We start from the raw sequence: 23,976 nt of genomic DNA on the forward strand, positions 1-23,976 counted from the left end.
CGCTGTGAGCCTGACACAAAAAAGCAGACTGATGTTTCACAATCCAAAAAGTTTATTTTTTTTAAATGTACACTTACAATAATATTAAACAAGATATGAGTGGTGGCACTGGGCAAGTGGGCACAGTATACGCTGTGAGCCTGACACAAAAAAGCAGACTGATGTTTCACAGTCAAAAATGTTTATTTTTTAAATATTTAATCTACTGTTACAACATATATGAGTGGTGACACTAACTTGGCAAGTGGGCCTGGCACACACGCTGGCAGGCAGGCAAATGCAATAAGATTACAATAGCAGACTGATGTTTCACAGTCCAAAATTTTTTTATTTTAAATATTTACACTACTGTTACAACAAATATGATTGGTGGCACTAGTTGGCAAGTGGGCCTGGCACACACGCTGGTAGGCAGGCAACTTCAATTAGATTACACTAGCAGACTGATGTTTCACAGTCAAAAAATTTTTTTTTTAAATATTTACACTATGCTGGCACACATGCTGGCAGGCAGGCAACTGCAATTAGATTACACTAGCTGAATGATGTTTCACAGTCAAAAAAGTTTTTTTTTAAATATTTACAATACTATTATAACACATATTATTGGTGGCACTAGTTGGCAAGTGGGCCTGGCACACACGCTGGCAGGCAGGCAACTGCAATTCGATTGCACTAGCAGACTGATGTTTCACAGTCAAAAAAGTTTTTTTTTTAAATATTTACACTACTGTTACAACAAATATGAGTGGTGCCACTAACTTGGCAAGTGGGCCTGGCACACACGCTGGCAGGCAGGCAACTTCAATTAGATTACAATAGCAGACTGATGTTTCACAGTCAAAAAAGTTTTTTTTTTAAATATTTACACTACTGTTATAACAAATATGAGTGGTGGCACTAGTTGGCAAGTGGGCCTGGCAAACACGCTGGCAGACAGGCAACTGCAATTAGATTGCACTAGCTGACTGATGTTTCACAGTCAAAAAAGTTTTTTTTTTTTAAATATTTACAGTACTGTTACAGCAAATATGAGTGGTGCCACTAACTTGGCAAGTGGGCCTGGCACACACGCTGGCAGGCAGGCAACTTCAATTAGATTACACTAGCAGACTGATGTTTCACAGTCAAAAAAGTTTATTTTTTAAATATTTACACTACTGTTATAACAAATATGATTGGTGGCACTAGTTGGCAAGTGGGCCTGGCACACACGCTGGCAGGCAGGCAACTGCAATTAAATAACACTAGCAGACTATTGTAAAAGTTTTTTTTTACAAAATTTACACTAATGTTACAACAGATAGCAGTGGTGGCACTGAGGATGGAAGTAGGCACAGTATATGCTGGGAGCCTGACACACAGGCTGGCACTAGTGGCACGCTGGCCTGGCAACTAAAATTAAATAACACTAGCAGACTGATGTAAAAGTTTTTTTTTAAAAAAAAGTTACACTAATGTTACAACAGATATGAGTAGTGGCACTGAGGATGGAAGTAGGCACAGTATATGCTGGGAGCCTGACACACAGGCTGGCACTAGTGGCAGGCTGGCCTGGCAACAACAATTAAATAACACTAGCAGACTGATGTAAAAAAAAAAAAAAAAATTTTTTTACACTAATGTTACACCAGATATGAGTGGTGGCACTGAGGCTGGCAGTGGCAGGCTGGCCTGGCAACTGCAATTAGATTACACTAGCAGACTGATGTAAAAGTTTTTTATAAAAAAAATTTACACTAATGTTACACCAGATATCAGTGGTGGCACATAGCAATTAATCACAGTATATGCTGTGGGCCTGACACACAGGCCTAATGGAAAATGAAATTAGATTACACTAGCAAACTGATGTAAAAGTTTTTTTTTTTTTAAATTTACACTAATGTTACACCAGATATCAGTGGTGGCACAGAGCAATTAATCACAGTATATGCTGTGAGCCTCACACACAGGCTGACAGGCAGGCAAATGCAATTAGATTACAAAAAAAAAACAAAAAAGTTTTTTTTTTTTTTAATTTACACTAATGTTACACCAGATATCAGTGGTGGCACATAGCAATTAATCACAGTATATGCTGTGGGCCTGACACACAGGCCTAATGGAAAATGAAATTAGATTACACTAGCAAACTGATGTAAAAGTTTTTTTTTTTTTAAATTTACACTAATGTTACACCAGATATCAGTGGTGGCACAGAGCAATTAATCACAGTATATGCTGTGAGCCTCACACACAGGCTGACAGGCAGGCAAATGCAATTAGATTACAAAAAAAAAAACAAAAAAAACGACTGAAGTTCTAGCCCTAAAAAGGGCTTTTTGAGCTGAAGTTCTGTCCTTACAGCAGAGATTAGATGAGTCCTTCAGGACTGTAGTGGACACTGAATACACTAGCCTAGCTATCAATTTCCCTATAAAATCACCAGCAGCAGCACTAACCCTCCTCTCACTAAGAATGCAGGATCGTAATGAATCTAAAATGGCTGCTGCCCAGGAGATGGGAGGGTCTGGGAGGGAGTGTCTGCTGCTGATTGGCTGAAATGTGTCTGCAGACTGTGAGATACAGGGTCAAAGTTTACTCAATGATGACGAATAGGGGTGGATCGAACATCGCATATGTTCGCCCGCCGCGGTGAACGCGAAGAAGCTAAGATCACCGGGAACTGTTCTCCAGCGAACTGTTTGCGACATCACTATGCATGATAACCAATATTTTTTTTTAAAAAAACATTCATACATTAATATATATTAAGCATGGTATTTTTTCTGTAAATACTTTATACTAGCTTGGAGCATCCAATTACCGTAGCAGGCATCTTCCATTTCTTCTTATCATCTAGTTTAACTCTGACACTTTGGCCCACATTCAGCTCCTGCAAGGGCCTCACAAAGTGTTTTCTGTCATAGAAGAATCAGTAACCCGTTTTCGCCTCTTCATCCTTCCTAAAAACCTCGTCCCGAGGAACAGAGCTGGTTGGTTGGAAGACACCCACAGAGGGTAGAGTGGCGTGAATCTGACATCCTAGCATCAGCTGTGTCGGGCTAAAACCTGTGGCTTGGATGGGATTCACCCTATAGGCCAAGAGAGCTAGGTATGGCTCAGATTGCTTCAAAATAAACTTTGTGGTTTGAACTGCCCTTTCAGCCATTCCATTGGCCTGCGGATAATGTGGACTTGACCTAGAATGGACGAAATCATATTCACTGCAGAAAGAACTGAACTCCATGGAGGTAACTTGCATTCCGTTATCACTCACTAACTCCGTTGGTATGCCCCACCGGGCGAACAAGCTCTTGAGACGAGTAATAACGGCTTGACTGGTGATCTCATTCAAGGGTGCAATCTCCAAGTACCTGGAATAGTAGTCAATCACGACTAGGTACTTCTTCCCATGCAGTTAACAGAAATCTGCAGCTATTTTCTGCCAAGGGCCTGCAGGCAGCGGGGTAGAAATCAAGGGCTCCCTTCTCGGAGTAGGCTGGCGTTCCTGGCAAAAGGCACATTTTGACACGTGGCTTGAAATTTCAGAACTGATCCCAGGCCACCATACCGCCGTAGCTGCCCTTTCTCTGGATCTTGGTAATGCCCAAGTGGCCATCATGAATCCTGCTTAAAAGGCCACTGTAAGTAAATATTTTCTATGCCTGATACTAACTAACTACCCCAAATACGCTTTTTATCAATAGCATTTCATTAACATATCTCTACCGTATATCAGAAATCTTGTCTGCAAATTTAATTGTTTTCCAAACCCACTCCGTGGGTATCCTTTGCTCTGTACCAATCCGTTTACAATACCTAGGTTTCAAAATGGCGCTTTAAACACAAAGTTATTGGTTTAAGTATTTTGAACATGCAGTGCTGAAAATAGTGGGCAGGATAACGTGACATCATCGGCGAATAAAAGATATAACTTTTAGAACGTTATGAAACTTCGTTTTGGAGAAAATATAGGTCAGTAGGTTTTAATTAATGTTTATTAACTTTAATATGTTAGTTGTTTAGCTTAAAAATTATAACAGAAAGTAATCCTTTAACATCTTCTGCCGCATGCTAACAGGAATGACAATGCGGTCTTGGAACAGCACTAAACCATCCAGCTCTGTAAGCTGTGACCTCTCTGACTGGTAAGAACTTAAAGACATCCAGGCTACCTGGCTCTCGGCCAACCTTCTTTTATGTACTTAATAACTTCTTGAAGGTCTGTATCTAAACGTGTCTCCTTTCATATTTGCTCTAGCTTTCCTGACGAAATGGATTTGGATGCCAGAACTGAATCCACATATACTTTCACATCTGATTCCTATGAAGATTCTTCAGCAGCAGCCAGCGAAAGCCTGGAATGTGTATCTGCCAATACCAGTTGTTTCCCCGGCACATGCACTGCCTGAATGTTGAACCTGAGCAGCCTCATCAGAAGTATCAGGCTTTTTAGGGGTGTTTTGTCAATATCATAGGAGTTGATTAGAGGGACAAGCAGTTTATGGTCAGTCTCCTGACTAAATTTCTCTAAACCCACTGGGTAGCGCTGGAAGCGCTCAGAGGCCCAAACTGCAGCCAGGCACTCTTTCTCAATTTGGGCATATTTCGATTCAGGAGCCCACATTGTGTACATCAGAAGGACTTTTCATCTGTTCAATAGCAAGGATTTTCTCAGGGTCCGGTTTGATACCATCTCCATTGATGATACGCACAAAGTAACATAACTCAGATTTTCAAAAATGGCATTTATATTTATTTGATTTCAGCCCGGACTCTCTAATGGTCTGTAGCACACAGCTCAATCGCTGATCATGTTCTTCCAATGTAGACCCATACACTAAAATGTCGTCCATGACGACTGCCGTGCCCTCGTGGTCCCTTAGGTGGTAACTCATCTCTCTTTGAAAGATTTTAGGATCAGAGGAAGGGGAGTCTGCAGAAGCAAAACCGACCTACCAGTGTGATGAAGGTAGTCAGTTTGCGGCACTGTGGATCTAGAGCTATCGACCAGAAGCTGCTGGAAGCATCCAGTGTAGAGAAGAACTTCACCCCAGCCAGTTTCGGAGCTATGTCTTCAAGCATCGGCAGCAAATATCTCTCTCTCTTCACTGCCTCATATAGCCTTTTTAAGTCTACACAGATGCGTACCTTCCCGTTTTTCTTTGCAAAAGGCACAATGAGGGCACACCAGTCAGTTGCTTCAACAACCTCTTCAATAACTCCCATATTCTTCATACATAGAAGTTCCTTCTCCACTTGAGGCATGAGCGGAAACGGAATTCTACGAGGAGTTGTAATGCTGTATGGGACTGCATCACTTTTAAGTGACATTCGGACTGGGTTGCAATTCAGTAGGCCCAATTCACCAAATATGTCTTCCGAAATCTCATTCACTCGGGCGACCAGGCCCAAACCACAGGATGCTTTTCTGCTCAATAGGTTGTTAACACACTGACCTCTAATTACATGTACCCACATGGTGAGTTTCCTCTGCTTGTACTCGCAGCTGGCAAGAAATTTCCATGCACAATCGATGTGGCCACTAGGACTATGAACTTTCGTTGTAACTTTCGCCAGCTGAGGCTGTCGAGGCAGTTTTATGAATGCTGCAAGGGACATAACAGTGATGTCTGCTCCCGTGTTAATTTTGAAGGCATTCTTGGCTCCCAAGGGTAACCCGCCAATCTTCGTCTGAACCAGACCATTCAACAACAGACCCTATAAAGGACACTTCTTGACCCTCCTGTTCACTATACACCTGCATCCCCTTAATGTATTCAGTTTTACACGCCACTTCAAAATGGCCCATTTGGTTACACTTTCTCCATCTTTTATATTTAGCAGGGCATTCTGATCATGGGTACGATTACACCGCATGCAGCGAGCCTGCTGTGCACATCCGCTTCTGGGTCTATCTGTTGCCCTTGGCCTACCACTCACACTGTGCCTTTCACCTGCAGCTCTCCTGAACTGCTGCACTTCATCCACAATACTCTCAGACCTCAGATCAGCACTTTGCTTTTTCACCAGTTCACTCTGGCTGGCCATCCTAATAGCCCCTACTAACGTTAATTCAGCCTCCAACTGTAGCTTCAGTGAGACCTCAGCACCTGCAATTTCTATGACTATTCTGTCTCTGATTTGCTCTTCTTTAGCAACACCAAACTCACAGAATTCAGCTAGTTCATACAGGCTATGCACAAATGACTCCACAGATTCTCCCACACGCTGAGCACGTTTGTGAAAACAAGTCCTCTCATGAATCACATTTCTTTTGGGCACAAAGTGAGCACTGAGTTTGTTCATAACTATTTCAAAGTAAAATTCTTCCCCTTCTTGGAATGTAAAGGAATTAAACACTGGCTCCACATCTTTCCCCATAGAGTATAAAAGAGAATTAACTTGTACTTCACCACTCTCCTTGTCCAGCTTGGAAGCAATCCTGAAGCGTTGAAACCGCTGACACCATGTGGGCCATCTGTATGCTGAGAGAAATCAAAAGGCTCAGGTGGGGTAAACTTTGATATCGTCATAAATCAGGAGACAGAAGCGCAGGCAAGTACTTCTGACACCATGTCATAAAATGCAGGACACAGCATAGAAGGTACAACACTATTTTATTGCAGAGCATAGAGGTAAACAGCTTGTACAACACATCCAACTTAGTAACTGGGACATAGACTATAATGGCTATAAGCCACGCCCCCATCCGGTGACGTCATCTCCCACTCTCATCACACATATATTAATGATTCAAATGATATATTTATTTATAATATTGTATGTGTTCTTAACATTTATAGCCTTAAATATGAGGCTTAGAATTTTTCTTTTTTATTTCTGCACATCTATTCAAGGATTGAGGCTGGTAGTACAATGATTTACTCCTTAGAGAAAACTAATTAGTAGTATTTAGCTGCTAACACCAGGGTTAAAATACCCTTAGAGAGTAATTGAAGCCAGTAATAATAGTAGCACATACAAACTAATGTTAGTATTTATTTCTGCATCTCTAATCTACACGAGCCCCAAAAGATGACAACCATTTTGCGGCTCAGTAATTCATAACTGCACATCTGTTGTAATCAATGTTGTTTTGTTGTTAAAGGGACAGCCTACACCTTAGTGATGTTAAAATCTTACCCTAGTTTAAGCTGCAACAAGCCTCCTGCACCCTTTCTATATCATGCAGCAGTAAGAGTAAAAAAGTTATTTTAAAACTTTTAAATGGCTGCCAAGCTCTACCCACTGATGACATCATGATCTGGACTGCATCTAGGCACTCTGCTAATTAGCATTGACAGTCTGTTGAATCCAACTAGTGAGCCTTTTGTGATTGGATGCCATTTGCAGCCCAGATTGTGATGTCATCAGTGGGCGGAGCTTGGCAGCCATTTAAAAATGGCAAGAAACAATATTGATTTTAAAATATTTTTTTTACCATTCCTGCTGCATGATATAAAAAACGTGCAGGAGGCTATTTGCAGTTCAATCTAAGGTAAGACTTTAAGATGGCTAAGGTGCAGACTGTCCCTTTAATATGGAAGACACATTTCTTGAAACATTTGCCTATGCATATATTATACAACAAAGAATTAATAAATAAGAATAAACATATCATCATTGTCATGAGATCTATATTTTGTCTTGGCAACATTGTTGGCAAAATAATTTTCTTTGTTCATATGAAAAAATATTAATACAGTCGGTTAAAATAAAAGGTAGTAGAATTTAAATATAAACTAGCAAACCAAAAGCATCTCCTTTTTATTAGGATTGTCATACACAGAACACTATTGATAATGTGCTCCTTTAAATCTAAAAAAATACTTTAACTTTAGTAACTTTTCAGGTCAAAACTTGACCTCTCTTTAGATGAACAAAATGTGTAATAAGTACCTCCTTAAAAACATGGCCCAGAAAGGAAAACCATATTCCCATCTTTATTTAAACATTATTCTAACCCTCAATCAACTTAAAGTCATGGTAAACTCTCTCCTTATAAAAACAGATCAGCGATGTTAGTGATTTTTTAGAAGGAGTTTAATTCACCAGTTGTAATGAAGATGCTCTATAACTTACTTTTTAATATAGATATGAAATTCAAATACAGCAACAAAAATAATAAGGTGCGAAAGCCGCTATAAACTAATGACAGATCTCAAATCAACCGTTAGCTACACAAAAATAATAACAATATGATAGTAATATATATATAAGTGAATTTATTTACACACAAAAATATCATACAAAGTAACCACCGGTGGTTTAAATTAACAATAATATGTCTAAAAATCTCATATATAAACCTAAAAGTCCCACATGTGAAATCTCACACCAAAGATTTGAGTCCCAAGGATACTGTTCATATAAAGTGCAAAGTATAGAGACCATTTTTGTTATTGGTAATTACTTGATAGTAGACTTCTTGTGAGTTACATTGGACATGGAAATCAACTTTGCGGCACTCACCGGAATAGGAAATCTCGGGGGGTCCTGATTTCTCCACTCACTATATACTTGCTGAAATGTTGGTGCAACTCCAAATTCTCTGACTTGACACTTACTGTGAAGCCTCTGTGTACGCTCTCATCAGTTGTTCGAGTTACATATCAAATGCACCTTGTCCAATCAGAGGAGTATATTACCAGTGGTTAGGTCCGTTAATGTATCCAAGTCTGCCGTTTTCCACAAACACAGCATGGAATACCAAAATGTCAAAAATGTTGACCAGATTGAGACAGTGCGCTCTGTAAATGTATTCCAAATGGTCAATCTCTCAGGAGAAAACTACCAAGCTTCTCATATTCATCAACATGTTTCGGCTTTTCAGCCTTTATCAAGATGACATAACCACCATTAATTTGCTCCTCTAATTGGACAAGGTGAATGTGATACGTAACTTGAACAACTGATGACAGCATACACAGTGAGTGTCGGTCAGAGAATTTGGCGTTGCACCGAACAGTTGATTTGCGCATCCAATGTAACTCATGAGAAGATTACTATCAAGTATTTACCAATTCCAAAACCGATCTCCTTTAAGATACTTTGCCCTTTATACGAACAGTGTCCTTGAGACTCAAATCTTTTGTGTGACATTTCACATGTGGGACTTTTAGCTTTTTATATGAGATTTTTAGACATATTATTGTTATTTTAAACCACCAATGCTTACTTTGTATGATATTTTTGTGTGTAAATAAATTCACTTATATATATTGCTACTATATTGTAATTATTTTTGTGTAGATAACAGTTGAATTCAGATCTGTCATTAGTTTATAGCCGCTTTCTTAGCGCACCTTATTATTATTGTTAACACAGGCGCCTCTCTCTTTGTTTCCTTGCATCCCATCTTTATTATTTTTGTTGCTGTATTTAGATTTTATGAGCTGTAGGGATACTGCGCATTATAAGGGTAGCAGTGCTATATTTGGGTAACTTTATTTGTGACAATGAAATTCAAATACCCCACACTCTGCCTCTCACTTCAAAAGCCACATTTTCTGTTTGCTAAAGGTTTTAATTGTTGTCCAATCAGAGCTCTAGCTGTAACAAAAGAGTCTTAAGACAAGAGTGCAGATTGGAGAACAGTTCAAACTGTTATCTCACAGAAAAGTTGACTTTTTATTCATTTAAACTGCATCTAAAATATCCATAACATTCCATATCTGTTTTTATAAAGGGGAGAGTTTACCATCACTTTAATTCTGCATGGTGGTGACTAGGAAATTAAGGCGTAGGATTGCTAAGCAGGCTCTGCCATCACCAGCATATTAGCAAATAAATTAATTGGAGTTGAAAGATTCTGGATTTACAATCTTCACCAGTAGTTAAAGGGACAGTTTAGTCAAAATTAAACTTTCATGATTCCAATAGAGCATGCAATTTTAAACAACTTTCCTGTCACAGATACCCAGCTGCCAAGGCCACCCCTCATATTTGGATTACTGTGTTATCACTAGGGTTGCCACCTCAGCCATGTTTTCCTGGACACTTATGAGTTACACATGCTGCAGGGTGTGCAGGGAGGAACATGTATTGTGTTTCTGGACAGCACTATTCATTTTCCTCCCTGCACACTCTGCAGCATGTATAACTTATAAGTGTTCTGTATTTTAAGGGACAGGTGGCAACCCTAGTTATCACCAACCCCCTTTGTGCTACACTGGTTGAACTTTTGCCTTGAAAGAGCTGATCGCTACCCCGCTTATCCCCTCCCTGCCTCATCGAGGAACTAATCGACGGCTGTATTCGATAGGGATCCCCGCTGAATTTTAACCTAGGTTGCTCCAGAGGCCCTTTGCCCCAGAGCTCCGCTCTTTTGGGGATTGGTAACTCCTATGAAGGGCAAGGATTGGGGTGATTGCGAGGAGGAAGCTCACTTCGGAACTCAGGGTTTCGGAACCCCCCTCTACCACTACTACCACTGGCTAACCCAGTGTACCTTTGATCAGCTGCCGCTCCGGCCCCCAGCGACGGATCATATCGCTTTTTGGACTGAGGCAACTTGGGGCCCGGAGCTCTACCATGGTACCTGAACCCTGTCCAACAGCCCGCTACATTCCTGCACCTCCTTGGCCTCCAGTGACCCACTGGTACCCCCCTGCACCACCGGCTCCACTCCGCTCTTCTGGCCCCAGTCCACCCCGGAAAACGGGAATCCGATGCTACAGGGGTGATCAAGTGGGCCATGTACGGTCCAATTGTCCCAAGAATCTGCCCCACCCCAACTTGGAGTCAGGGAGCCCCGCTGACCCCGCCGCTTGGGCAGAAGAGGAATTTGGAATTCTGCACGAGGTAGACCCAGTACAAGCGGCAGCTGGCAACAATCGTCTGCACCATCGCCAGCCCATATGGATCAATGGCTGGCAGGCCCAAGGATTACGAGACAGCAGAGCCACCATTACCCTTCTCCAGCCACAACTGGTCACCAGTGCGGACCAGACCTAGAAATCAGGTGCTCCAAATCTCCATGGCACAGGTCCACTTGGATTGGAATGCCAGTTCCCGTGCTGTGGAAGTAGGCGTCATGGGCCACTTGCCAGCATATGGTGTTGCTAGGGGATGATCTGGGACACCTCGCCTTTACCTTCCTCATGGATGGTCCTCTGGATGCTTGCCCAGTTACCCCCCGCCAACAAGCCAGGCTTCAGGCTGGAGCACTCGAGAATAGGATCCAGGTAATCCATTCCTTCCCAACTACTACAGATAGTACAGAAAATTGGAGGGCACTAGAAAGCTAATAGTAAAAAACACATTTATTCATAGACACTGCAAAATATTGATATTTTATAAAAGGGGATGTCTCTCATATAAAAAAAATAAATAGTAACGTATCACATGTGAAATAGAGGCCTTCCTATACCACCATTAAAAAATATCTATGTATAAAAAGTCTTGATTTAGAAAGTTCAAACAAATAGTCGCTAATTGGAAACGAAAGACATATCCTCTATTAGCAAGTCAGTTTTAACCGCTTCTTATTAGACAAGATATACACAGTCACCTGTAACCCTCTTGGAGAAAAAAAGACAGATCCTTCATGAGCATTTTATTTCCTTTCACCACTTGCCTTTTCTGGAGACTTTTAGAGTGATCTCACTCACCCCTCCACCTCCAGGAAATCGATTCTAGTGTTGCACTAGGCTCTTGATCTTCCTATGGTCCAGGTGCTGGCTTTGATTCCTGCTTCCGTTGAGACTATGTCTCCAAAGTGCTGAGTGCGATGTTGTAGAAAAGCGGGTCTATTGCTAGGTACCTAGACTGCAGTCTAATCAATGTAGTATGCAGGAACAAAGCTTCTACACGTTTCACCCGTTGATTGGGCTTTTTCATGATGACAGCTGTTCCTGAAGACTAGATTTAAAAATCCTCCACTTGTATTTCATTGGATAATCACAAATGTCTCTTAAGGTGGTATAGATATTTAAGGTGGTATCTGCCCTAGAATTCCTGATATATTTAATTTATAAAATTGTACATTGTCAATGAATACTCTGTGAAACATTGCCGTTTCCTATCTTTACAATTCAATACTGTATGTACTTAACAGAAAATATTTTGGTTAACATACTAAAATTCAAAATTACAAAAATTCAAAATTACAAATTACAAATTAAAATTCATATACTAAGATTAAAAATAAAAAATAAAATTTGTGAAAAAAAGATCTAGTTAAATATCTTTACACATTTTTATATTCTTATATTATATAAACAAATTGATTTTGAAAAATAAAAATAAATTCAGAGTGTGTGAATATAATTTGGCTAAATATTTGAGGGAGGGACTATAGTATGAGTTGCATATTTAACATCCCAAAAAGGGGGATAAATCCAATTCTGAATTCAACCCTTTTGGATATAAAGTGTCAAATTTATAGATCAGTTCAGATTCCTTTGTTAGTAACTTCATTTCGAAGTTGCTCCCTCTCCAATTTCCTAATTCGATCTCTCAGCATTCTAGTGGTTTCTCCAATGTAAAATAAATCACATGAACATTTTATTGCATATACAATACCCTTTTAAGAACATCTGATTGTGTCACGTATATTAAATTCTTGCCCTATGTTTGGAATGGTGATGGATTTACACTTATATCTATAAGCTTGGAAGGTGTGACAGGGATAGAACCCATTTATAGCTTCCACTTTTAGATCCCTGTCTATCATTCTTATATTTTCTCTTTTAAACTCACTTGGGGCTAGTATTTGTTTAAATTCCTTGCTTTTCTAAAGATCATTTCTGGTTTATGGGGAAGTTTATCCCCTAACAAGGGGTCTTTTTTTACTATGTGCCAGTGTTTGTTCACAATTTTCCTAATAATGGAGTGGTCCTCACTATAATCTGTGATAAAGGGTACCTCATATTCCTTGTTGAACCCATTGGTCACATTCATATGGGTTTTATCATTTTTATACACCAACAATTAACATCTTTCCATTTCTTGGGCTCTTTCTATGGCTCCATGTAATTTCTGAACAGTATAGCCTCTATTGTAATATATTGACCTGTTTTTCAAAATCTAGTTGTCTGGAGCAGTTTTTCTTTCTTAATCCTCAAAAATTGACCTATGGGTATGTTGTCTTTCCATCTTTTGAGGTGACCACTTGATTTGTGTATATAATTATTGCAGTCTACTTTTTTGAAAAAAGTTTTTGCTGCAAAGTTGTCTGCATCAACAAAAATTTCTAGATCTAGCAAAGACACTGACTCCTTACTAAATTCATATGTAAAATGACTTTCTTCTGAACCTCTCCAGATGATTAGTATGTCGTCTATATATTTTTTGAAAAGCACGAAATTTGCACCAAGCTCAGATTGTAGTAAAAATTTATTTTCCCAATCTCCCATAAAAATATTCGCATAGCTTGGTGTGAATTTAATGCCCATAGCAGTACCCTCTATTTGTAGGTAATATTTACCATCAAAAGAAAAATTATTGTTCTCTAGTATGAATTTTATGCTTTTCAAAAGAAATATTCGTATGTCTGGACTTATATCTTTGTCTTTGATTAAAAAACTCTCAACTGCTTGTAATGATTAATCACTGTATACAGTGAAGTCACATCACATGTGGCTACAATTAGACCTTCTTCACTATGTTCTCCACTAGCCGTAGCACGTGTTGAATCCCTTAAAAAAGTATCTAGATTATTTATGTATTTTTGAAGCTTAAATTCTTTATCATTTAGAATGTCTTTATCATTTCCTTCTTGGAGTATAGTTAAGAGTTTCTTTTTAAAGGTATCTGTGGGATTTAAATCTAGATTTGTTTAGGTGTTCGGGTTATTAAGCTGGCTTTATGATCACATTTTTGTTCTTTTGTAATTGATCTATAATTTCTCTATCTTTCTTGTTTAGATTATAGTTGGGTCTGTGTCTTTTTTGATCAATCTCTTTTAGGTCTTGTAATACCATCTTTTCAAAAGATTCCACATTACATCCCCTTGCATAGGTTGGATAGAATTTGGACTGTGGTTTCAGATTACTGTGTGTTTTGGTTTGTTCTATGCCCCTTTTAATTAAGGTACCCAACTACTACCCTGACCGATTACCCCATCCCCTGTGCTTCCCCCTCCGACTTTGCCCAGGAGACACTAAGTGACCCGACGTTAGCCCCCTACAGGTGGGCTAGAGGACTCTTATACAGGGTTACCGAGGGTGGTAATAGGCAGGTGCCCAAGCGACAGTTGGTGGTATCACAAAAGTATCAGTAAGACCTTGCTGCGCGTAGGGCACAACATTCCCCTGGCAGGACATCTAGGGATTACTAGGACCCGCCACCGACTTACCCAGATCTTCTTTTGGCCAGGGATTATGGGGGATGTTAGGCAGTACTGCCCTACCTGTGACATTTGTCACAGAGTAGGGAAGACTGGGGACCACTCCAAAGCCTCCCTGCATCCCCTCCCTATCATTGATTAACCATTCAGCAGGATAGCTGTTGACATAATCGGACAATTGCCCCATCTCAGTCCCTCGGGAAAGAGATATATACTGATGGTAGTGGACTAGGCTACCCGGTACCCGGAGGCAATCCCCCTGGCCAATATCCAGGCAGAGACAGTAGCCGATGCGCTGCTCTGGATCTGTGTCAGAGTGGGTTTCACCCGGGAGATTATCTCAGACCAAGGGACTCAGTTTACTGATGAGTTCACCCAGCAGCTATGGAGGCTTTGCGGAATAAGACCCCTGCCAAGCGCTCCATACCACCCCCAGACCAACGGGTTGTGCGAGAGGTTTAATGGGACACTGAAGCAGTTGCTTTGGATGTTCTCGTTCTTTCACAAGGACTGGGAGAGATACCTGCCACACCTCCTGTTCGCTTACAGGGAGGTGCCCCAGGAATCTACTAGATTTTCCCCCTTTGAGTAGGTGTATGTCTGGCGGTAGAGGGGGCCCCTAGACCAGCTTAGAGCCCACTGGGAGGGATCAGTTGGGGAGGAGGGATCCTCCATTGTGGGGTACGTCCTAGAATTCAGGGCCGACTGAAGGACCTCGCCGTCAGAATGCGAGAGAACCTTCAGGTCGCCCAAGGTAGGCAGAAGCAGTGGTACGACTGCAATGCTCGAAACAGCACCTTAGAAGTGGGGCAAAAGGTTCTGGCCCTAAAACCGACCAAGACAGACAAGCTGCAGACTGCTTGGCAGGGACCCTATTGAGTGATAGAACAGCTTTGCGATACTACCTACCTGGTAGCCAAATGTTTAGATGAACGAGTCCGTCAGACCTTTCATGTGAACATGCTGAAGGCATACCAGGAGAGGCCAGAGAAGGTAGCCGCCATATGTGCTCCAGCCATGGAGGACTCGGAGAGTCTCCCCATGCCGGAGCTACCCAGGCGGAGTAGGGTGCCTGCAGGCATAGAAGACTTAAAGCTAGATGAGCGGCTAGGGGCTGTGCAACGAGAAAAGGTTAGACAGGTGCTGGAGAGCCGGCAGGACATGTTCTCCATGGACCCTGGGTACACCACGATATCGGTGCACCGGGTGGAGACCCCAGGACAGGCGCCCTTGCGGCAGCCGGCGTATCAGTTTCCCCAGTCAGTTAGGGAAGGCATGTGCAGCGAGATTAGGGAAATGCTTGACACGGGATCCGCTTCTGTGTAGACTACCATAGGCTTAATGACCACGGCCGATGCCTATCCTATGCCCCGTGTAGACAAACTATTAGACCGCATTGCCCAGGGTAACTTTCTAACAACGTTAGATCTGTGCAAGGGGTACTGGCAGATTCCTCTGGACCTGGAATCCATTCCGAATTTGGCATTAATCACCCCATTCGGCCTGTACTAGTTTAAGGTCATGCCGTTTGGGATGAAGAATGCTCCGGCAACGTTCCAGAGGATGGTAGATCGCCTCCTCGATGGCCTCCAGGATTGGGACTCCTGTGCATACCTGGATGCGAGAAGCGAGAGGGCTGCGAGAAGCAGAGTCTGGAGCCGGCCAAGATTGATGCAGTCGCTAAAACAAAAACCCAAATCTTAGCCTTTCTTGGTACTGCAGGGTACTTCCCCAACTATAGCACCCTGGCCAAACCCCTGACCAACTTGACCAGAAAACACTTACCCCAGCAAGTCCTGTGGTCCCCCGAGTGCGAGTCTGCCTTCCTACAACTAAAGACAGGACTAGTTTCTGCACCTATCCTGGCCGCTCCTAACCCATCCAAACATATTTGTGTTCATACAGATGCCTCCATGTTCAGGTTGGGTGCAGTGCTCAGCCAGGTGGATGAGGAGGGACCCTGTAGCCTACATTATCAGAAAACTACTACCTCTGGAAGTAGGCTACACGTCAGTGGAGAAGGAATGCTTGCTACTGGTTATGGGAGAGCTTTTACAGTGCTCACAGACCACAACTGGTCTTGCTTAATCGGGTTTCTGGGGACAATGGATGCCTGTTGCGGTGGAGCTTGGCCTTGCAGCCCTTTAACTTTACAATTCAGTATTGGCCGGGGAAGAGCAACGGCAATGCAGATGGCCTCTCCCGGCAAACTGAATTGTAATAGCCCCACCGGACAGCCCCACTTCAACCCGTCAGGATCTAGCCGGGTCTGTCAGACTATGAGGGGGGAGCACTGTCACGGATACCAAGCTGCCAAGGGCACCCCTCATATTTAGATTACTGTGTTTTCACTGACCCCTTTTTATTTGTTGCTACACTGGTTGAACTTTGCCTTGATAGAGCTGATCGCTAACCTACTTATCCCCTCCCCACCTCATTGAGGTCCGTCTGGAATATCATGGAACTTCTCGCCAGCTGGATTCAATAGGGATCCCCACTGAAATTCAACCTAGGTCGCTCCATGGGCCCTTTGCCCCAGAGCTCTGCTCTTTTGGGGCTTGGTACCTCCTATGAAGGGCAAGGATTGGGGTGATTGTCAGGAGGGAGCTCACTTCGGAACTCAGGGTTTCTGAACCCCCCTCTACCACTACTATCACTGGCTAACCCGGTGTACCTTTGATCAGCTGCCGCTCTGGCGCCCAGCGACAGATCATGTCGCTTTTTGGACTGAGACAACTTGAGACCCGGAGCTTTACCATGGTACCTGGGAATAGCCGCCACTCCCTTGGGATCATCCCGAGATTGCAAACCTAGCTATTATGAGATCCCTATGGACCTATTGTTCTTATGGAGGTGCCAGGCTACCGGGAGGGGCGGATTGGTGGGAATCTTGGGATTAGATAAGGCTCTTATCAAGATTAAGAATGTGTACATAAGCTGTGTTGTTTTCCCAAAGAAGTCTGTTGGTGTTTCACCTTAATACTGGTCTTGTCTGGTTATTAGGGTGGGCTCTTGCTAAAATCACTTTCCCCGCTCTATAGCTACAGGTTCCAGGTACAGGAAGGACCCTTTTGGCGGAGTTACCCACTCGGGGTAGCCGGAATCTGTCACATTTCCAATTTACTTTTATTATCAAATTTGCTTTGCTCTCTTGGTATTCTTTGTGGAAAGCTAAACCTAGGTAGGCTCATTTGGTAATTTCTAAGCAGTTGAACTGCCTCTTATCTCAGTGCATTTTGTCAAATTTTGACAGCTAGACACTTCTAGCTCATGTGTGTCATATAGATAACATTGTGCTTACTCCCGTGGAGTTATTTCAGAGTCAGCACTGATTGGCTAAAATGCATGTCTGTCAAAAGAACTGAGATAAGGGGGCAGTCTGCAGAGGCTTAGAAACCAGGTAATCACAGAGGTAAAAAGTATAATAATATAACAGTGTTGGTTATGCAAACCTGGGGAATGGGTAATAAAGGGGTTATCTATCTTTTTAAACAATAAAAATCCTGGCGTAGTCTGTCCCTTTATTCACTAGCTTGAAATGAAAAATTGTTTTATCAGATCTGTTATATATGCCAACTGACTGTATACCACACTACCCTTGTGGTCATAGCGAGAAGAAAAGTGATATGGAACACCTAACCCCACTGCTAAAGTTGACAGATGTTTTGTATCTGATACATATTTTCTATACTTTGCTCTGTTTATACTGGTAACTTTTAAGTGGTGCAAATGCTATATTGAGTGTTAAAAATAACCAAAATTTACACAGAAGTTAACAGCAAACATATTACCTTCAATATGAGATATTTCTATTACTGTATAATTATAACAATAACCAAAAAAATCATAATTTTAACAGAATAAAACCGTGTCTCAGTTTTTTTGCAGTATTGAAGAGGATGTAAAAATGGCACTCGCAACTGATCGGAAAGACACAGACATGGAGATCTTCCAACGCAAAGAGTTTTGCCACTGGCCCTGCAACTGCTCACACAAGCGCACCTGTCCATTGGGAGTGAGTCTTGTTAAAGATGGCTGCGGATGTTGTAAAATCTGTGCTAAACAGTTAGGGGAAGTCTGTAATGAAGCAGATGTGTGTGATCACCACAAGGGGCTCTATTGTGACTATTCTGCTGACAAGCCCAAATTTGAAGTTGGAGTTTGTAAATGTAAGTTCAATTTCCTCTATCTATCTATCTATCTATCTATCTATCTATCTATCTATCTATCTATCTATCTATCTATCTATCTATCTATCTGTCTGTCTATCTAGCTAGCTATATATTAATCTTCTATCTATCTATCATCTATTTATGTTTTTAAATTGAAGCATTTATCTGTGAGACTACATTACTCTAATTCTACCCTGACAACATATAGAGCTCCTGACACCGAACATCCCGCACCACCTATTTTTAAAGCCCCAGTTTCCTGTCTGAACTCTAAAGCCCTGATAAAGTGCCTGGTACCAGTAGAAGACCTCTCCATATTTGAGATGCTTTTGTATCCTCAATTTCGGATAAGCTGTTATAGAAAGTTGTGCATGATCAGGGTCCTATTTATCTAAAAGAGTTTCTCACTGCATGACAAAATTGCAGCTTGAGAGTCCAAATGAAAACTTAAAAAGGATATGAAACCAAGAAAACATATTTTGTGATTCAGACAGTGCATACCATTTAACCCCTTAATGACCAACGACGTGCAGGGTACGTCCTCCAAAAAAATGTCCTTAACGACCAAGGACGTACCCTGCACGTCGTTGGTCTTTGAAAGCAGTGGAAGCGATCCTGATCACTTCCAGCTGCTTTCATGTTATTGCAGTGATGCCTCGATATAGAGGCATCCTGCAATAACTTTTTTAAGCAGTCCGATGCAGAGAGAGCCACTCTGTAAAATAAAATAATATTAATGATCTGGGAGAGGGTGGGGGGTTGGGTGTTAAGGGGGGTAAGCTACACTACAGAAAATCTTAAAATAAACTTTTGATTTCAAACTGGGTACTGGCAGACAGCTGCCAGTACCCAATATGGTGCACAATAAGGCAGAGGAGGGGGGTAGAGAGCTGTTTGGGGGGATCAGGGAGGTTGGGGCTAAGGGGGGGGGTCCTACACAGCAGAATTTTTTTTTTTTTTAAACAAAACAAAAAAAAACTTTTATTTTAGTACTGGCAGACTTTCTGCCAGTGCTTAAGATGGCGGGGACAATTGTGGGGTGGGGGAGGGAAGACAGCTGTTTGGGAGGGATCAGGGGGTGTGATGTGTCAGGTGGGAGGCTGATCTCTACACTAAAGCTAAAATTAACCCTGCAAGCTCCTTATAAGCTACCTAATTAACCCCTTCACTGCTAGCCATAATACACGTGTGATGCGCAGCAGCATTTAGCGGCCTTCTAATTACCAAAAAGCAACGCCAAAGTCATATATGTCTGCTATTTCTGAACAAAGGGGATCCCAGAGAAGCATTTACAACCATTTGTGCCATAATTGCACAAGCTGTTTGTAAATGATTTCAGTGAGAAACCTAAAGTTTGTGAAACAATTTGTGAAAAAGTGAACAATTTTTTTGATTTCATCTCATTTGGCGGTGAAATGGTGGCATGAAATATACCAAAATGGGCCTAGATCAATACTTTGGGATGTCTACTAAAAAAAAATATATACATGTCAATGGATATTCAGGGATTCCTGAAAGATATCAGTGTTCCAATGTAACTAGCGCTAATTTTGAAAAAAAGTGGTTTGGAAATAGCAAAGTGCTACTTGTATTTATGGCCCTATAACTTACAAAAAAAGCAAAGAACATGTAAACACTGGGTATTTCTAAACTCAGGACAAAATTTAGAAACTATTTAGCATGGGTGTTTTTTGGTGGTTGTAGATGTGTAACAGATTTTGGGGATCAATGTTAGAAAAAGTGTGTTTTTTCCATTTTTTCCTCATATTTTATAATTATTTTATAGTAAATTATAAGATATGATGAAAATAATGGTATCTTTAGAAAGTCCATTTAATGGCGAGAAAAACGGTATATAATATGTGTGGGTACAGTAAATGAGTAAGAGGAAAATTACAGCTAAACACAAACACAGCAGAAATGTAAAAATAGCCTTGGTCCCAAACGGACAGAAAATGGAAAAGTGCTGTGGTCATTAAGGGGTTAAAAAAAAATCCTATTTACTTATATTATCAAATTTGCTTTGTTCCCATGATATTGTGTGTTGAAGAAATACCTAGGTAGGAATCTAGAGCACTATATGTCAAGAAATAGTGCTCTTGCAAATGGATAACATTCTTGTAAAACTTCTGCCATATAGTGCTCCAGAAATGGGACAGCTCGTAAGCTTATGTCCCTGCTATTCATAAAAAATACCAAGAGAATTAAGAAAAATCAATAATAGAAGTAAATGAAAAAGTAGATTAAAATTGCATGCTCTGTCTGAAAAAAAGAAACATTTTGGGTTTCATATCCCTTTAAAATCTCCTTAAATCCAAGACAGTTTGAGTCCTATTTATAGAAATTAGGGGCGCGATCCGATATACGGCGTAGTTTTCGGCGCAAGCGAGGGAACCCGCGCCGCCCATAATTTCACCTCGCAACTCGAGCTATCCAATATACTGCGCTGTCAGATGCTAAACTGGCTTAAGTAGGAAAAACCGGCGATCAACTAAAATGTGCGCAAATACACATTTTAGTCGTCGCAAGTACTTACGCCAGTATTTTGTTCACGTAAAGTCTCAATAAAGAGTAGTTTTATGCAAATTAGGCTATGAATCGTAAAAAAATAACCTGCAAGTTCTAAAAGATGCGCCACGTAATTAGAAGGTGTTATAAATGATAAGAAGGTGTTATGATCATATGAGCCATCCTAGGTTTTGCTTTCAACTAAGAATACCAAGAGAACAAAGCAAGTGTTCTAATTAAATATGAAAGTAGTTAGAAATAACATGCCCTATTTAAAAGAAGTCTAAGGGTAAAAATAATACGGGCGAAGGCAGAAATATACGCGCGTAACTTCTAAGTTACGCCGTATATAGGATACCAAACCCGTGCAAAATTTGGCGTCGCCGGCTTTTGCGGGCGACGATTTATATCGGATCGCGGCCCAAAATGTAGTTGCTGAGTTTGAGTACCTGTGGCATTTTAGCAAAGTAAAAAGCATACTGACAGCATGGTTAGTGTGTTTGCGGACCTCAGCTATGTCTGCTTCCTCGAGCGGCCTTCAGTTCTCTCAAGCACTGGGTAGAAAGGGTTAAGCTTATTCACCACTCAGTTTTACAGTGAATCTTCCTATCTACGATTCTGATTAGTTAAGAAATAGCACACTCAATATTTTACCAGTGCAGGTTTGTGATAAAATAATGCATTTCCTGTATCTTACAGATATGCTAGCAGTTGGTTGTGAGCTCAATGGAGTACTTTACAAAAATGGCCAATCATTCCAACCCCACCCATATTATCTGTGCCTCTGTATAAGTGACACAATCGGGTGTACCCCTTTGCTGACTTCAAAACATGGAGAAAGCCATTGTGTAGAGTCTACTATTCATGCAAAAAAATCTGAACAATCAAACTGTGCCCTAGAGAAAGATCTTCAGTTGACTGAACGTACATTTGTTCCAAGTAAGTTTCTTAACATATTTACTATTTAAATGTTTCTAGCTCTTAATTTAAGAATAACATATAACAATTTTGGAAATGTATGTAACAAAATATTTAATTCCATATAATAAGTATATTATTAACCCTCTATACAGAACTGAAGTAATTTAAAGAAACATACTAAGACAAAAATAAAATGTATTCATTCATGTGTGCATTTTATTTTTAATTGATTTTACATTTCTACATGTGTTTAACTCATAAGAGGCCAAACAAATAGTCAAAGTCCTAACTGTGTGCTCCCATGCTAAACCAATAGAGGTTTGACTAGTCAGCTAATAGAAGATGCCATCATTAAAGGGGCATTGTACACTAGACTTTTCTTTGCATAAATGTTTTGTAATTGATCCATGTATATAGCCCATCTGGTAGTGTTTTGGTGAAAATCTATAGTTTTGCTTAGATTTTAAGAACATTGTGTTGATTTTTAGACTCCTAACCAAGCCCCACAGTGTTACGCGCGTTTACAGACTCCTGCTGGGTCTTCTTTATGTTATCTGTCTTTTCATATACAGGCAGGGGGGGGGGGGGGTCTGCTATTCCTGTTTTCCCAGCCTCTTTCAGTGTGTGTCCCAGACTAACCTCATCAACAGTTCTAAACTGGGAGCTTCTAAGTAAGTTTTTAAAATGTTTTATACAGGATGTTTATATCAGTATCTGTGCATATTCTTCTACACAGTAGTGTCTATTACATGCAGTTATATGAAAATTGGTGTATACTGTCCCTTTAATATGTACTCAATCTCTGTCCATCTAATCTTATAAAGCACAGGAGAGAACCCTTACTAGGGTTTAATTACATGGTGATAGATAGGAATCATTTAAAAAATAAAACACATATGAAACAGAGAATTTTAATTGTATACTAGAATATTCTATAAATCACCTATATCTAATCAAGCTCAACAAATATATATCTTTCCTTGATAAGCAAGACCGCACAAATCTTAGGGTAACTATATTCTGCCTCTTTCGTAGGAAAATTGTAAAGCCTCTTCTTGAAGCCCCCTAATTTAGTTCCACCTGGGAAACTACATCAAAGGGAAAGAAAAACCAAAACGTAACTTTCATGATTAAAGAACCACTCAATGCAGTAGAACTGTATAATTAGTGCGTGCATAATAAAAAGACAATGATTTAACACCTACTCTGAATTTCAAATAAGCAGTAGATTTTCTTTCTGACAAATTTATATTTTCTCCCATTTTCCATCCCCTGGTATCATGTGACAGACATTAGCCAATCACAGACTAGTATACGTATACCCTGTGAGCTTGTGCACATGCTCAGTAGAATCTTGTTCCCCAGAAAGTTTTCATATAAAAAGGCTGTGCAAAATCTAATAATGGAAGTAAATTGAAAAGTGTCTTTAAATTGCATGCTCTTTCTGAATCATAAAAGTTTATTTTGACTTGAGTGTCCCTTTAACATAGAGGATACAATTTTAAAAAGAGTTCCCAGTTTACTTCTATTATCAAACTAACTTTGAGGTAGAGTGCACGTGTCTGTAGAGCTACAGTATATGGCAACAGTTTTGCAATAACATTTTTGAGCACTGCTGACAAGTAAATAAGGGGTTTTATAATGAAACATTAAAAGAACATACCTGGGCAATAAGCATGGAGCCGAATGTCTATTTCTACTCCTCTGAAGATGTTATCGTCTGTTGCAGAAGATGTTTTGTATGGGTCCACTGTTCCTTTATTTATACAGAATGTCATATTTACTACTTTTTTACATGAGTTATTTCAGGCAAGCATAATAGAAAGGGATATCCATAAGAAGCTAATTGAAACTTATTCAACAGGTGAGTTTAGAAAAGGAAGAAACAACATGGTTTGACTTTAAAGGGACATCAAACACTAAATAAATGCTAGATACTATGAAGTATTCAAAGAAAAAAATGATCTGAGAATAACAAGTAGATGTATTTTTTAAAGTTTCATTAGCTGTTTAAATATTGACAAAATAAGTGTAAAGTTTTACGGCTAGATTACGAGTTTTTGTCGGTAAGGCTTGCAGTGCTAACGCTCCTTTTTT

General features: G+C 40.5%; 1 protein-coding gene across 1 annotated transcript in view; it reads left to right on the forward strand.

Annotated features, from left to right (window-relative positions):
• Positions 1-23,976, forward strand: part of CCN6 (cellular communication network factor 6) — an 81,606-nt gene that overhangs the window by 16,898 nt on the left and 40,732 nt on the right. Inside the window, exons 2-3 of the mRNA XM_053709149.1 lie at positions 18,156-18,447; positions 21,658-21,897. Coding sequence (XP_053565124.1) covers positions 18,156-18,447; positions 21,658-21,897 — 532 coding nt within the window. The remainder of the gene's footprint in view (positions 1-18,155; positions 18,448-21,657; positions 21,898-23,976) is intronic.

This window comes from Bombina bombina, chromosome 4 (assembly GCF_027579735.1).
Source record: "Bombina bombina isolate aBomBom1 chromosome 4, aBomBom1.pri, whole genome shotgun sequence".
Lineage (NCBI taxonomy): Eukaryota > Metazoa > Chordata > Amphibia > Anura > Bombinatoridae > Bombina > Bombina bombina.